The following is a 12,890-nucleotide window of genomic DNA, read 5'->3' on the forward strand; positions in this document are numbered from 1 at the left end:
TGTCGGTGGTTCTAGAGTTTGTCGCGTACGTTTGTGTCGTTGGTTCTAGAGTTTGTCGCGTATGTTTGTTTGTGTCGTTGGTTCTAGAGTTTGTCGCGTACGTTTGTGTCGTTGGTTCTAGAGTTTGTCGCGTATGTTTGTTTGTGTCGTTGGTTCTAGAGTTTGTCGCGTACGTATGTTTTTGTGTCGTTGGTTTTAGAGTTTAAGACCTAAAGGTACCTCTGGTCTTGTTGTGTCCACAGAGAGTCCGTAGCGGTGAGTGGAAAGGCTTCAGTGGTAAAAGCATCACGGACGTTGTGAACATCGGCATCGGGGGCTCTGACCTGGTGAGTGACCTGTAGGTCAGATATCTGACTCCTCCTATGTTCATCTTGACCTCTGACCTCACGGTGTGGTGCGTTCAGGGCCCTCTGATGGTGACCGAGGCGCTGAAGCCGTATTCAGCTGGAGGACCAAACGTTTGGTTCGTCTCCAACATCGACGGGACTCACATGGCCAAGACCCTCGCTCAGCTCAACGCAGAGACCACCCTCTTCATCATCGCCTCCAAGGTGACATATCAAGGAGGCCTCGTCCTCCTCGATACTCTTTCATGTTCTTCATATAAGTAGCCTCTGATGTCTGGAGAACAGCCTGTAGTTGGAGAGCAAACAGCAGCTGAAGTCTGGTTTCTGGCAACATGGATGAAGTTCAACATGGTTTTTAAATATACTTCCACGTTGTTACAGTGGCGGGCCGTGCATGTTGTACCTGGGCCCTCGGTGCTGTCCTACAGTCGAACCTCCTCATGACGCCACAGCTACGGTTATTATTTGTTTTGTGTAAAAATGAAGCTCAACACCTATAAAGACACTAAATGCAGCTCCATGAATACGAGCTGCGTCATTAACGGACAATGCATTGAAACAGCTATCGCACGTATTCATCCGCACACTGAAGAGCATGGGCCGTTCAGATGTTCTTCACCTCAGAGGGAACAACATACACATAGTACCGCTACGATCCCTCCTCCAGGAAACACACCAAACCTTCATCCATGTCAGTGACTGATTCATTCGTCTGTCAACACCGAGAGGGACAATGAGTCCACCTGAAAACACATGAATCTTCAAAGATCATGACTTTAACTCGTTAACTTCACACTTTGCGCGGAGTATATAGACTTCTGCCGCTTCACGTGTCTTCTTGTTACTTGATGCACCGACTAAATATGTCCCCAGAGCAACATAGGACGTAACGATGGTTCCTATCAGGTTTAAAACCAAACAAAAATCCATCTTCATAAAAACAAGTTGTACAAATAATAATATGTAAACAAGCATATTAAAGCTACTGCAGATGTACAAACAAACACATTTAACTTAGCAGAGCTGCTGTTCACTATTTAAAGACAAAGTCCATCCTCCTTTCTTTGTTAACAAAGAGTTTAATCTCACGGTTGTTCAGTACATCCGTGTGTTTTAGTTCCAGTAAGAAGTCCTTCTCCATTCATGGACGCTAGTGAAGACAGTGGAGTCTCCCAGTTGTATTTCTTGAATACATTTTAATGTGTTTGAGGCTGAACATGTCCGCTCACAGAGGCAGCAGATTTTGGGATTGTCACCGCCCAACATGTCTCGCTAGCCCACTGACCAATCACGTACTTGTAGGCCGGCTAGCAGCTCTGACACGTCAAAGAACACGCCCACCATGTCAAACTAAAGATCTGATTGGTTGAACACTATGGCAATCAACAATATCGTCCCCATTCACTTAAAGTGCTCATGGATGCACTTGTGAGTCTGCAGGCCTCTGGCTCTGTTCTACCTAGAGACACAGAGGTGAGATCTGATTGGATAAAAGCTCTACTTAAAACAAGCTGCACTGGAAGCAGAGCAACTGAGGAAGACAGGAGCTGTGCAATGAGGAAATAAGATGATGGGGACAATATGTTATAAATTATAATACATGTAGTGTATTTAAGAACAAATATTTAAAATATATATATATATAACTTTGTGATTGTGTTTAGACCAGCAGAGAAGGCCTTGCTGGCCCACCACTGCTCAAATATAATAAAATACAAAACTGGTTAAAATCAGAAACGTTTCCCTGAAACTCAGTCGTACTGAAGAACAATGAATGACCAGATGACCCGGTACATTACGTTAGCATAGATGTTGACATCACTATAGCATCACGTTAGCATAGATGTTGACATCACTATAGCATCACGTTAGCATAGATGTTGACATCACTATAGCATCACGTTAGCATAGATGTTGACATCACTATAGCATCACGTTAGCATCGCTGTTGACATCACTATAGCATCACGTTAGCATCGATGTTGACGTCACTATAGCATCACGTTAGCATCGATATTGACGTCACTATAGCATCACGTTAGCATCGATGTTGAAGTCACTATAGCATCACGTTAGCATCGATGTTGACGTCACTATAGCATCACGTTAGCATCACGTTAGCATCGATGTTGAAGTCACTATAGCATCACGTTAGCATCGATGTTGAAGTCACTATAGCATCACGTTAGCATCGATGTTGACGTCACTATAGCATCACGTTAGCATCGATGTTGACGTCACTATAGCACCACGTTAGCATCACGTTAGCGGCACGTTAACGCTGCTTGTGGTGTTCTTTCTCCAGACGTTCACCACTCAGGAGACCATCACCAACGCAGAGTCTGCCAGAGACTGGTTCCTCCAGACAGCCCACCATGTGAGTCCGTCTGTCTCCTGTCAGCTGATTGGACGACACTGATAGAAGCAGACTGTTCTGTTAGAGATAGAGAAGGAACACCACGAATCCATAGTTTGATTCTATAAAATGTAAATCTTTACGTGTGCAGTCGTCTGTGAATGTACTTCCTGTCACGAGATGCACATTGTGAATATCGTGTCGTCACATTTCTCTTCTCGTCTTCCAGAAATCTGCTGTGGCCAAACATTTCGTGGCTCTGTCGACCAACGCAGTAAGTCATCTAGGCTGTGTGCTATGCTACTATAGGCTAATTGTGTGTGTGTGTGTGTGTGTGCGCGCGTCTGTGTGTGCGTGTATATACGTGAGTGTGTGCGTGTATGTATACATGTATACGTGTGTATGTATACGTGTGTATGTATACGTGTGTATGTATACGTGTGTATGTATACGTGTGTATGTATACGTGTGTATGTATACATGTATACGTGTGTATGTATACATGTATACGTGTGTATGTATACGTGTATACGTGTGTATGTATACGTGTATACGTGTGTGTGTATACGTGTGTATGTATACGTGTATACGTGTGTATGTATACGTGTATACGTGTGTATGTATACGTGTATACGTGTGTATGTATACGTGTGTATGTATACGTGTGTATGTATACGTGTGTATGTATACGTGTGTATGTATACGTGTGTATGTATACGTGTGTATGTATACGTGTGTATGTATACGTGTGTATGTATACGTGTGTATGTATACGTGTGTATGTATACGTGTGTATGTATACGTGTGTATGTATACGTGTGTATGTATACGTGTGTACGTGTGTATGTATACGTGTGTACGTGTGTATGTGTGTATGTATACGTGTGTATGTATACGTGTATACGTGTGTATGTATACGTGTATACGTGTGTATGTATACGTGTGTGTGTATACGTGTGTATGTGTACGTATACGTGTGTACGTATACGTGTGTACGTATACGTGTGTACGTATACGTGTGTACGTATACGTGTGTACGTGTGTACGTATACGTGTGTACGTGTGTATGTATACGTGTGTACGTGTGTATGTATACGTGTGTACGTGTGTATGTATACGTGTGTACGTGTGTATACGTGTGTATGTATACGTGTGTATGTATACGTGTGTATGTATACGTGTGTATGTATACGTGTATACGTGTGTATGTATACGTGTATACGTGTGTATGTATACGTGTATACGTGTGTATGTATACGTGTGTATGTATACATGTATACGTGTGTATGTATACGTGTGTATGTATACGTGTGTATGTATACGTGTATACGTGTGTATGTATACGTGTATACGTGTGTATGTATACGTGTATACGTGTGTATGTATACGTGTATACGTGTGTATGTATACGTGTGTATGTATACATGTATGTATGTATGTATGTATACGTGTATGTATGTATGTATACGTGTATGTATGTATGTATACGTGTATGTATGTATGTATACGTGTATGTATGTATGTATACGTGTATATATATGTATGTATACGTGTGTATGTATGTATGTATGTATACGTGTATATATATGTATGTATGTATACGTGTATATATATGTATGTATGCATGTATGCATGTCTTTAAGTGAAACATAGTGGGTCATGCTTAATACATATATATTATTACATAGAGAAGTATAAACACTACAATATAATCTATAAATCAGTTTATTATTATTATTTTATTAGCGTCTCTGTGAGCAGATAATAAGTGAATTATGTGAATAATATTTCCTCTGGTTTGTCTTCAGGTGAAAGTGAGAGACTTCGGCATCGACACCGACAACATGTTTGAGTTCTGGGACGTAAGTTTGTGATTGGCTGACAGGTCGTGATGTCATCAAGTCTGTCCTATCTCTGATTGGCTGCTACGGCCTTCATAAAGATAATGTAAAACAGTATTAATATTTAATATAAAGTTAACGACCTGGGTCCCCCCCTCTTCCTGGTGACGTGGGCGGGACTTCCTGTCTGTTCTCTGCGCTGTGATTGGTGATGTGTCATGTGTGCTCCTCCTCAGTGGGTGGGAGGTCGTTACTCTCTGTGGTCGGCCATCGGTCTGTCCATCGCTCTGCACGTTGGTACGTCTACTCGCACAATCTCAACATGTTCAATAATCTATGACCAGCATCATGAAGAGGGTCACGTGACGTGGACATTAATGAATGAAAAACACACAACAGGAAGTCGTTTAGTGTCGTCATCACCAGACTTTATAGAGTGGAAACTCTTCCTCCTCTTCGTCATGACTCAGTGAAACATAAACACACAATGACGTCATCGTCTCTGAGGTCCATAAAGAATGAAAGTTGTATTTTACATCACTGTTACTGCCTGTGACCCGTGACCTGTGTGTGTTTCAGGCTTTGAGAACTTTGAGCAGCTTCTGTCCGGAGCTCACTGGATGGTGAGGTCATCTGTGTTTCTATTGGGCCAACATTTAATCAGCTGTTTGTTTATTGAGGTAATAACACACACTGGTTGTCTGAGTTACTGATGTTTAATACGGATTAAACGTGTGTCTCCAGGACAACCACTTCCTCAGCGTCCCTCTGCAGCAGAACGTCCCCGTCCTGCTGGCTCTGCTCGGTGTTTGGTACATCAACTTCTTCCAGGCGGAGACGCACGTCATGCTGCCCTACGACCAGTACATGCACCGCTTCGCTGCCTACTTCCAACAGGTGAGACACGTGGCTCTGACCCACCGCAGACAGCACCACTTATTGAGTATTGTGTGTGTGTGTGTGTGTGTGGTCGTCAGGGTGACATGGAGTCTAACGGTAAATACATCACCAAAGACGGCGTTCGTGTCAACTATCACACCGGACCAATCGTGTGGGGAGAACCAGGGACCAATGGACAGCACGCCTTCTACCAGCTGATCCACCAAGGTGTGTGTGTGTGTGTGTGTGTGTGTGTGTGTGTGTGTGTGTGTGTGTGTGTGTGTGTGTGTGTGTGTGTGTGTGTGTGTGTGTGTGTGTGTGTGTGCATATGTATACACACAGTGCTGGGCAACGATTAACATGTTTCACACGTTCATCTACATGCGTGTGAGAGTCTTCATGACAGTCAGAGCATGTGACCCAGCTCTACTCTTCATCACTATGATGCTGCTCTACTCTTCATCACTATGATGCAGCTCTACTCTTCATCACTATGATGCAGCTCTACTCTTCATCACTATGATGCAGCTCTACTCTTCATCACTATGATGCTGCTCTACTCTTCATCACTATGATGCAGCTCTACTCTTCATCACTATGATGCAGCGCTACTCTTCATCACTATGATGCAGCTCTACTCTTCATCACTATGATGCAGCTCTACTCTTCATCACTGTGATGCAGCTCTACTCTTCATCACTATGATGCAGCGCTACTCTTCATCACTATGATGCAGCTCTACTCTTCATCACTATGATGCAGCTCTACTCTTCATCACTATGATGCTGCTCTACTCTTCATCACTATGATGCAGCTCTACTCTTCATCACTATGATGCAGCTCTACTCTTCATCACTATGATGCAGCTCTACTCTTCATCACTATGATGCAGCTCTACTCTTCATCACTATGATGCTGCTCTACTCTTCATCACTATGATGCAGCTCTACTCTTCATCACTATGATGCAGCTCTACTCTTCATCACTATGATGCTGCTCTACTCTTCATCACTATGATGCAGCTCTACTCTTCATCACTATGATGCTGCTCTACTCTTCATCACTATGATGCAGCTCTACTCTTCATCACTATGATGCAGCTCTACTCTTCATCACTATGATGCAGCTCTACTCTTCATCACTATGATGCAGCTCTACTCTTCATCACTGTGATGCAGCTCTACTCTTCATCACTGTGATGCAGCTCTACTCTTCATCACTATGATGCAGCTCTACTCTTCATCACTATGATGCTGCTCTACTCTTCATCACTATGATGCAGCTCTACTCTTCATCACTATGATGCAGCTCTACTCTTCATCACTATGATGCAGCTCTACTCTTCATCACTATGATGCAGCTCTACTCTTCATCACTATGATGCAGCTCTACTCTTCATCACTATGATGCAGCTCTACTCTTCATCACTATGATGCTGCTCTACTCTTCATCACTATGATGCAGCTCTACTCTTCATCACTATGATGCAGCTCTACTCTTCATCACTATGATGCTGCTCTACTCTTCATCACTATGATGCAGCTCTACTCTTCATCACTATGATGCAGCTCTACTCTTCATCACTATGATGCAGCTCTACTCTTCATCACTATGATGCAGCTCTACTCTTCATCACTATGATGCAGCTCTACTCTTCATCACTGTGATGCAGCTCTACTCTTCATCACTATGATGCAGCTCTACTCTTCATCACTATGATGCTGCTCTACTCTTCATCACTATGATGCTGCTCTACTCTTCATCACTATGATGCAGCTCTACTCTTCATCACTATGATGCTGCTCTACTCTTCATCACTGTGACGCAGCTCTACTCTTCATCACTGTGACGCAGCTCTACTCTTCATCACTGTGACGCAGCTCTACTCTTCATCACTGTGACGCAGCTCTACTCTTCATCACTATGATGCTGCTCTACTCTTCATCACTGTGATGCAGCTCTGCTCTTCATCACTGTGATGCAGCTCTGCTCTTCATCACTGTGACGCAGCTCTGCTCTTCATCACTGTGACGCTGCTCTGCTCTTCATCACTGTGACGCAGCTCTGCTCTTCATCACTATGACGCAGCTCTACTCTTCATCACTGTGACGCAGCTCTGCTCTTCATCACTGTGACGCAGCTCTGCTCTTCATCACTATGATGCAGCTCTACTCTTCATCACTATGATGCAGCTCTACTCTTCATCACTATGATGCAGCTCTACTCTTCATCACTATGATGCAGCTCTACTCTTCATCACTGTGACGCAGCTCTACTCTTCATCACTGTGACGCAGCTCTACTCTTCATCACTGTGATGCAGCTCTACTCTTCATCACTATGATGCAGCTCTACTCTTCATCACTATGATGCTGCTCTACTCTTCATCACTATGACGCAGCTCTACTCTTCATCACTATGATGCTGCTCTACTCTTCATCACTGTGATGCAGCTCTACTCTTCATCACTGTGATGCAGCTCTACTCTTCATCACTATGATGCAGCTCTACTCTTCATCACTATGATGCAGCTCTACTCTTCATCACTATGATGCTGCTCTACTCTTCATCACTATGATGCAGCTCTACTCTTCATCACTGTGACGCAGCTCTACTCTTCATCACTGTGACGCAGCTCTACTCTTCATCACTGTGACGCAGCTCTACTCTTCATCACTGTGACGCAGCTCTACTCTTCATCACTGTGATGCAGCTCTACTCTTCATCACTATGATGCAGCTCTACTCTTCATCACTATGATGCAGCTCTACTCTTCATCACTATGATGCTGCTCTACTCTTCATCACTATGACGCAGCTCTACTCTTCATCACTATGATGCTGCTCTACTCTTCATCACTGTGATGCAGCTCTACTCTTCATCACTGTGATGCAGCTCTACTCTTCATCACTATGATGCAGCTCTACTCTTCATCACTATGATGCAGCTCTACTCTTCATCACTATGATGCTGCTCTACTCTTCATCACTGTGACGCAGCTCTACTCTTCATCACTGTGACGCAGCTCTACTCTTCATCACTGTGACGCAGCTCTACTCTTCATCACTGTGACGCAGCTCTACTCTTCATCACTGTGACGCAGCTCTACTCTTCATCACTGTGACGCAGCTCTACTCTTCATCACTGTGACGCAGCTCTACTCTTCATCACTGTGACGCAGCTCTACTCTTCATCACTGTGATGCAGCTCTACTCTTCATCACTGTGACGCAGCTCTACTCTTCATCACTGTGACGCAGCTCTACTCTTCATCACTGTGACGCAGCTCTACTCTTCATCACTGTGACGCAGCTCTACTCTTCATCACTGTGACGCAGCTCTACTCTGCATCACTGTGATGCAGCTCTACTCTTCATCACTGTGATGCAGCTCTACTCTTCATCACTGTGACGCAGCTCTGCTCTTCATCACTGTGACGCAGCTCTACTCTTCATCACTGTGATGCTGTAACTCAGGTGATGAAGGTGACCCAGTGATGTCCAGTAGTCTCCAGTGAGAGCAGCAGCTCAGAAAGTTCACGGTCACGAAGCGTAAGCTAGTCGTAGCGGTCCGTAGGCGGTGCATAAGAAACACCGCTGTGACCGAGCGTCCTGGGTTCTGTGTGAGGGGCATTTATAAGACGGTAATAAGCGGAGTCGGCAGACCGGACATCTGTTTCAGCCCACGGCTTCTGTTTATTTCTCCCCCCCCTCCCTCGACCAGAAGCGGGAGTCTCCTTTTCTCTACGGCAACCCTGAAGGGACATATCATCTCCAATACAATAATAACAAATTTAAAAAATGCGTTAACGCGCGATAAAATAATTGTCGCCGTTAATTAATGAATGCGTTATCGTGTTAACTTGCCCAGCACTAATGTGCGCGCGCACACACACACACGATGTCTCGTCTTTAGATGTAAATATTGACTGGAGTGTGTGTGGACGTGTGACCTTTGAACTCACTGACTCGTCGGTTTCTCTCAGGTACTCGTATGATTCCTGCTGACTTCCTCATTCCTGCTCAGTCTCAGCATCCAATCGGAGACAACCTCCACCACAAGGTAACGCCCACCTTCAGCCATCCTCTGCTCCAGAGACACCAGCTGTTGTTTGACACCACCTGCTCACCTGTTGACCTGCTCACATGCTGCTGTCCTCAGATCCTGGCGGCTAACTTCCTGGCTCAGACAGAAGCTCTGATGAAGGGGAAGACCTCAGACGAGGCTCGTAGAGAGCTGGAGGCCGGAGGCCTGACGGGAGACGCCTTGCAGCAGCTGCTGCCTCACAAAGTAATCAGTGAGCCAATCAGTGAGCCAATCAGTGAGCAATCAGTGAGCCTGCTCCTCTCTCTCTCTCTGAGCATGTAGTGAGCTCATTTAAATGATGGTTTAGTGATGAAGACGAGAGAAGCGATCTATAAACAGTCTCTGTGGTGACTCGTCCTCTGACTCAGGGTTGCTGGTTCGATCCCCGGTTCCAGAGTCTGTTTGGTTTCCTTTCAAACGTTGAACAAACTCACATTTCTGTTTTCTTTTGAAGGTCTTTGAAGGGAACAAGCCGAGTAACTCCATCGTGTTCAAGAAGCTGAGCCCGTTCACACTGGGAGCTCTGGTTGGTGAGTTCTGTCTGTTGAAACAAACTGACTTCATCAAGTTAAACAGCAGGTCTGATGACATTAGTGATCATTTAGGACTAAACTGTAGATGAAGAGTAATATTATTAATCCTGTGATTTCTCTTCCAGCGATGTACGAACACAAGATCTTTGTTCAGGGCGTCATGTGGGGAATCAACAGCTACGACCAGTGGGGGTGAGAACACACACGCCCGCCCCTGCACACGCCCGCACCTGCACACGCACCCACCTGCACACGCCCGCCCCTGCACACGCCCGCCCCTGCACACGCCCGCCCCTGCACACGCATCCACCTGCACACGCACGCACCTGCACACGCACGCACCTGCACACGCCCGCCCCTGCACACGCCCGCCCCTGCACACGCCCGCACCTGCACACGCCCGCACCTGCACACGCCCGCCCCTGCACACGCCCGCCCCTGCACACGCCCGCCCCTGCACACGCCCGCCCCTGCACACGCCCGCCCCTGCACACGCCCGCCCCTGCACACGCCCGCCCCTGCACACGCCCGCCCCTGCACACGCCCGCCCCTGCACACGCCCGCCCCTGCACACGCCCGCCCCTGCACACGCCCGCCCCTGCACACGCCCGCCCCTGCACACGCCCGCCCCTGCACACGCCCGCCCCTGCACACGCCCGCCCCTGCACACGCCCGCCCCTGCACACGCCCGCCCCTGCACACGCATCCACCTGCACACGCATCCACCTGCACACGCATCCACCTGCACACGCATCCACACGCCCGCCCCTGCACACGCATCCACCTGCACACGCATCCACCTGCACACGCATCCACCTGCACACGCACGCCCGCCCGCCCCTGCACACGCCCGCCCCTGCACACGCCCGCCCCTGCACACGCATCCACCTGCACACGCATCCACCTGCACACGCATCCACCTGCACACGCATCCACCTGCACACGCATCCACCTGCACACGCATCCACCTGCACACGCATCCACCTGCACACGCATCCACCTGCACACGCATCCACCTGCACACGCATCCACCTGCACACGCACGCCCGCCCGCCCCTGCACACGCCCGCCCCTGCACACGCCCGCCCCTGCACACGCCCGCCCCTGCACACGCATCCACCTGCACACGCATCCACCTGCACACGCACGCACACGCACGCCCGCCCGCCCCTGCACACGCCCGCCCCTGCACACGCCCGCCCCTGCACACGCATCCACCTGCACACGCATCCACCTGCACACGCACGCCCGCCCGCCCCTGCACACGCCCGCCCCTGCACACGCCCGCCCCTGCACACGCCCGCCCCTGCACACGCCCGCACCTGCACACGCACCCACCTGCACACGCACGCCGCCCCTGCACACGCCCGCCCCTGCACACGCACCCACCTGCACACGCACGCACGCCCCTGCACACACACGCACACGCACACACGCACGCACGCCCCTGCACCCACCTACACACGCACGCACCTGCACGCGCACCCACCTACACACGCACTAATCTTAACCCCGTTGTGTGTCGTCAGCGTTGAGCTCGGTAAACAGCTGGCGAGGCAGATTGAGCCGGAGCTGAAGAACGACTCTGAGGTCTCGTCCCATGACTCCTCCACTAACGGCCTCATCAGCTTCCTGAAGAAGAACTTCACCTGATCCCCTGTGACATCATCACCCACCCCCCCTCTGTAGTCCACTAACGGCCTCATCAACTTCCTGAAGAACTACACCTGATCCCCTGTGACATCATCACCCCCCCCCCCCCCTTCTGTAGTCCCCTCTCATTGGCTGGAGTCCTGTGCACTTTGTCTGTAGCTGCTTCTCCGCAGATGTTACTGTAGCTGAAGCCCCGCCCCCTCACATAGTCTGCACTGGCTTTCAAAATAAAAGTCCCGTTTGTCGCTGAATCCTGTGTCTTGTGTCCGTGGAAACACCTGTGCAGGTGAAGTGTAGAGTCTTTGAGCTTCTTTTGATTATTATACTTCTGTCCTCAAGCTGAATATGTTATTTATTGTATAGCTGTATTTTATTTAGTGCTGTGGAACGATTACAATGTTAAATTACGATTAATCTCATTGTTATGGCAAAGTTCTATAATAAATTCTAAAGTAGTGTATTGTGCACTTTAAACACATCAGGTTGTTGTTAGCAGCAGTATTCCCTTCACACAGCAGCAGTTATAACACAGTTATAATGATTCTGATCATAGATATTCAGCCGGTGTTCATAACTTTATCTTCATGTGTGTAAGAGATGATATTTAAATATTCATCTCGAGAACTGCAAACCTATCTAAGTCATGTTTTTATGTTTATTAAATTCTCAGTAGTGATACAAATGATGCTTATTATACATATTACACACAAAACAACTTTAGGGTGATAAGAAGCTGTACATGGAGGGACTTAGGACCCAGGGGAATGTAGGTGAAGGAAAGGGGAAGAGATGCCACACAAACGGCTGTTCACCGCTAGCTGCCCGGTTCTTGTGTTAAAAATGTCCGTTTAATAAAAAAACAAACGCGTTAACGCGTGACTATATAATTGTCGCTGTTAATTAATGATTGCGTTAACACGTTAACTTGCCCAGCACTCATTTTATTACTTATTAGTGTTGATACGTTTAAAGCTTGTGAACAGGAAATATACATATTTAATAAACATTCACCCAAATAGTTTAAGAAGCCTTAATTTAAATAAATATATTGATAATATAATTAATCATAACATACAAATAATTCAGTGTTCATTGCCAGTTTATTCGCCATCTGTGAGAGTGTCAGAAATATGACTTTTTAACGTTTATCGTGTTTATTATTTACTATATTTGTTTATTTAGTTCAGCTCCTCCCTT

General features: G+C 47.0%; 1 protein-coding gene across 1 annotated transcript in view; it reads left to right on the top strand.

Annotated features, from left to right (window-relative positions):
• gpia (glucose-6-phosphate isomerase a) overlaps window positions 1-12,339 on the top strand; it is a 16,222-nt gene extending 3,883 nt beyond the window's left edge. The window contains exons 5-18 of the mRNA XM_079280411.1: window positions 243-326; window positions 405-551; window positions 2,653-2,724; window positions 2,933-2,977; window positions 4,512-4,565; window positions 4,781-4,841; window positions 5,124-5,167; window positions 5,289-5,441; window positions 5,522-5,651; window positions 9,407-9,483; window positions 9,583-9,711; window positions 9,962-10,037; window positions 10,166-10,232; window positions 11,570-12,339. Coding sequence (XP_079136537.1) covers window positions 243-326; window positions 405-551; window positions 2,653-2,724; window positions 2,933-2,977; window positions 4,512-4,565; window positions 4,781-4,841; window positions 5,124-5,167; window positions 5,289-5,441; window positions 5,522-5,651; window positions 9,407-9,483; window positions 9,583-9,711; window positions 9,962-10,037; window positions 10,166-10,232; window positions 11,570-11,693 — 1,263 coding nt within the window. The 3' untranslated portion in view covers window positions 11,694-12,339. The remainder of the gene's footprint in view (window positions 1-242; window positions 327-404; window positions 552-2,652; window positions 2,725-2,932; window positions 2,978-4,511; window positions 4,566-4,780; window positions 4,842-5,123; window positions 5,168-5,288; window positions 5,442-5,521; window positions 5,652-9,406; window positions 9,484-9,582; window positions 9,712-9,961; window positions 10,038-10,165; window positions 10,233-11,569) is intronic.
• Window positions 12,340-12,890: the final 551 nt, after the last annotated feature.

Source organism: Melanostigma gelatinosum (assembly GCF_949748355.1).
Source record: "Melanostigma gelatinosum genome assembly, chromosome: 1".
NCBI classification, from domain to species: Eukaryota; Metazoa; Chordata; class Actinopteri; order Perciformes; family Zoarcidae; genus Melanostigma; species Melanostigma gelatinosum.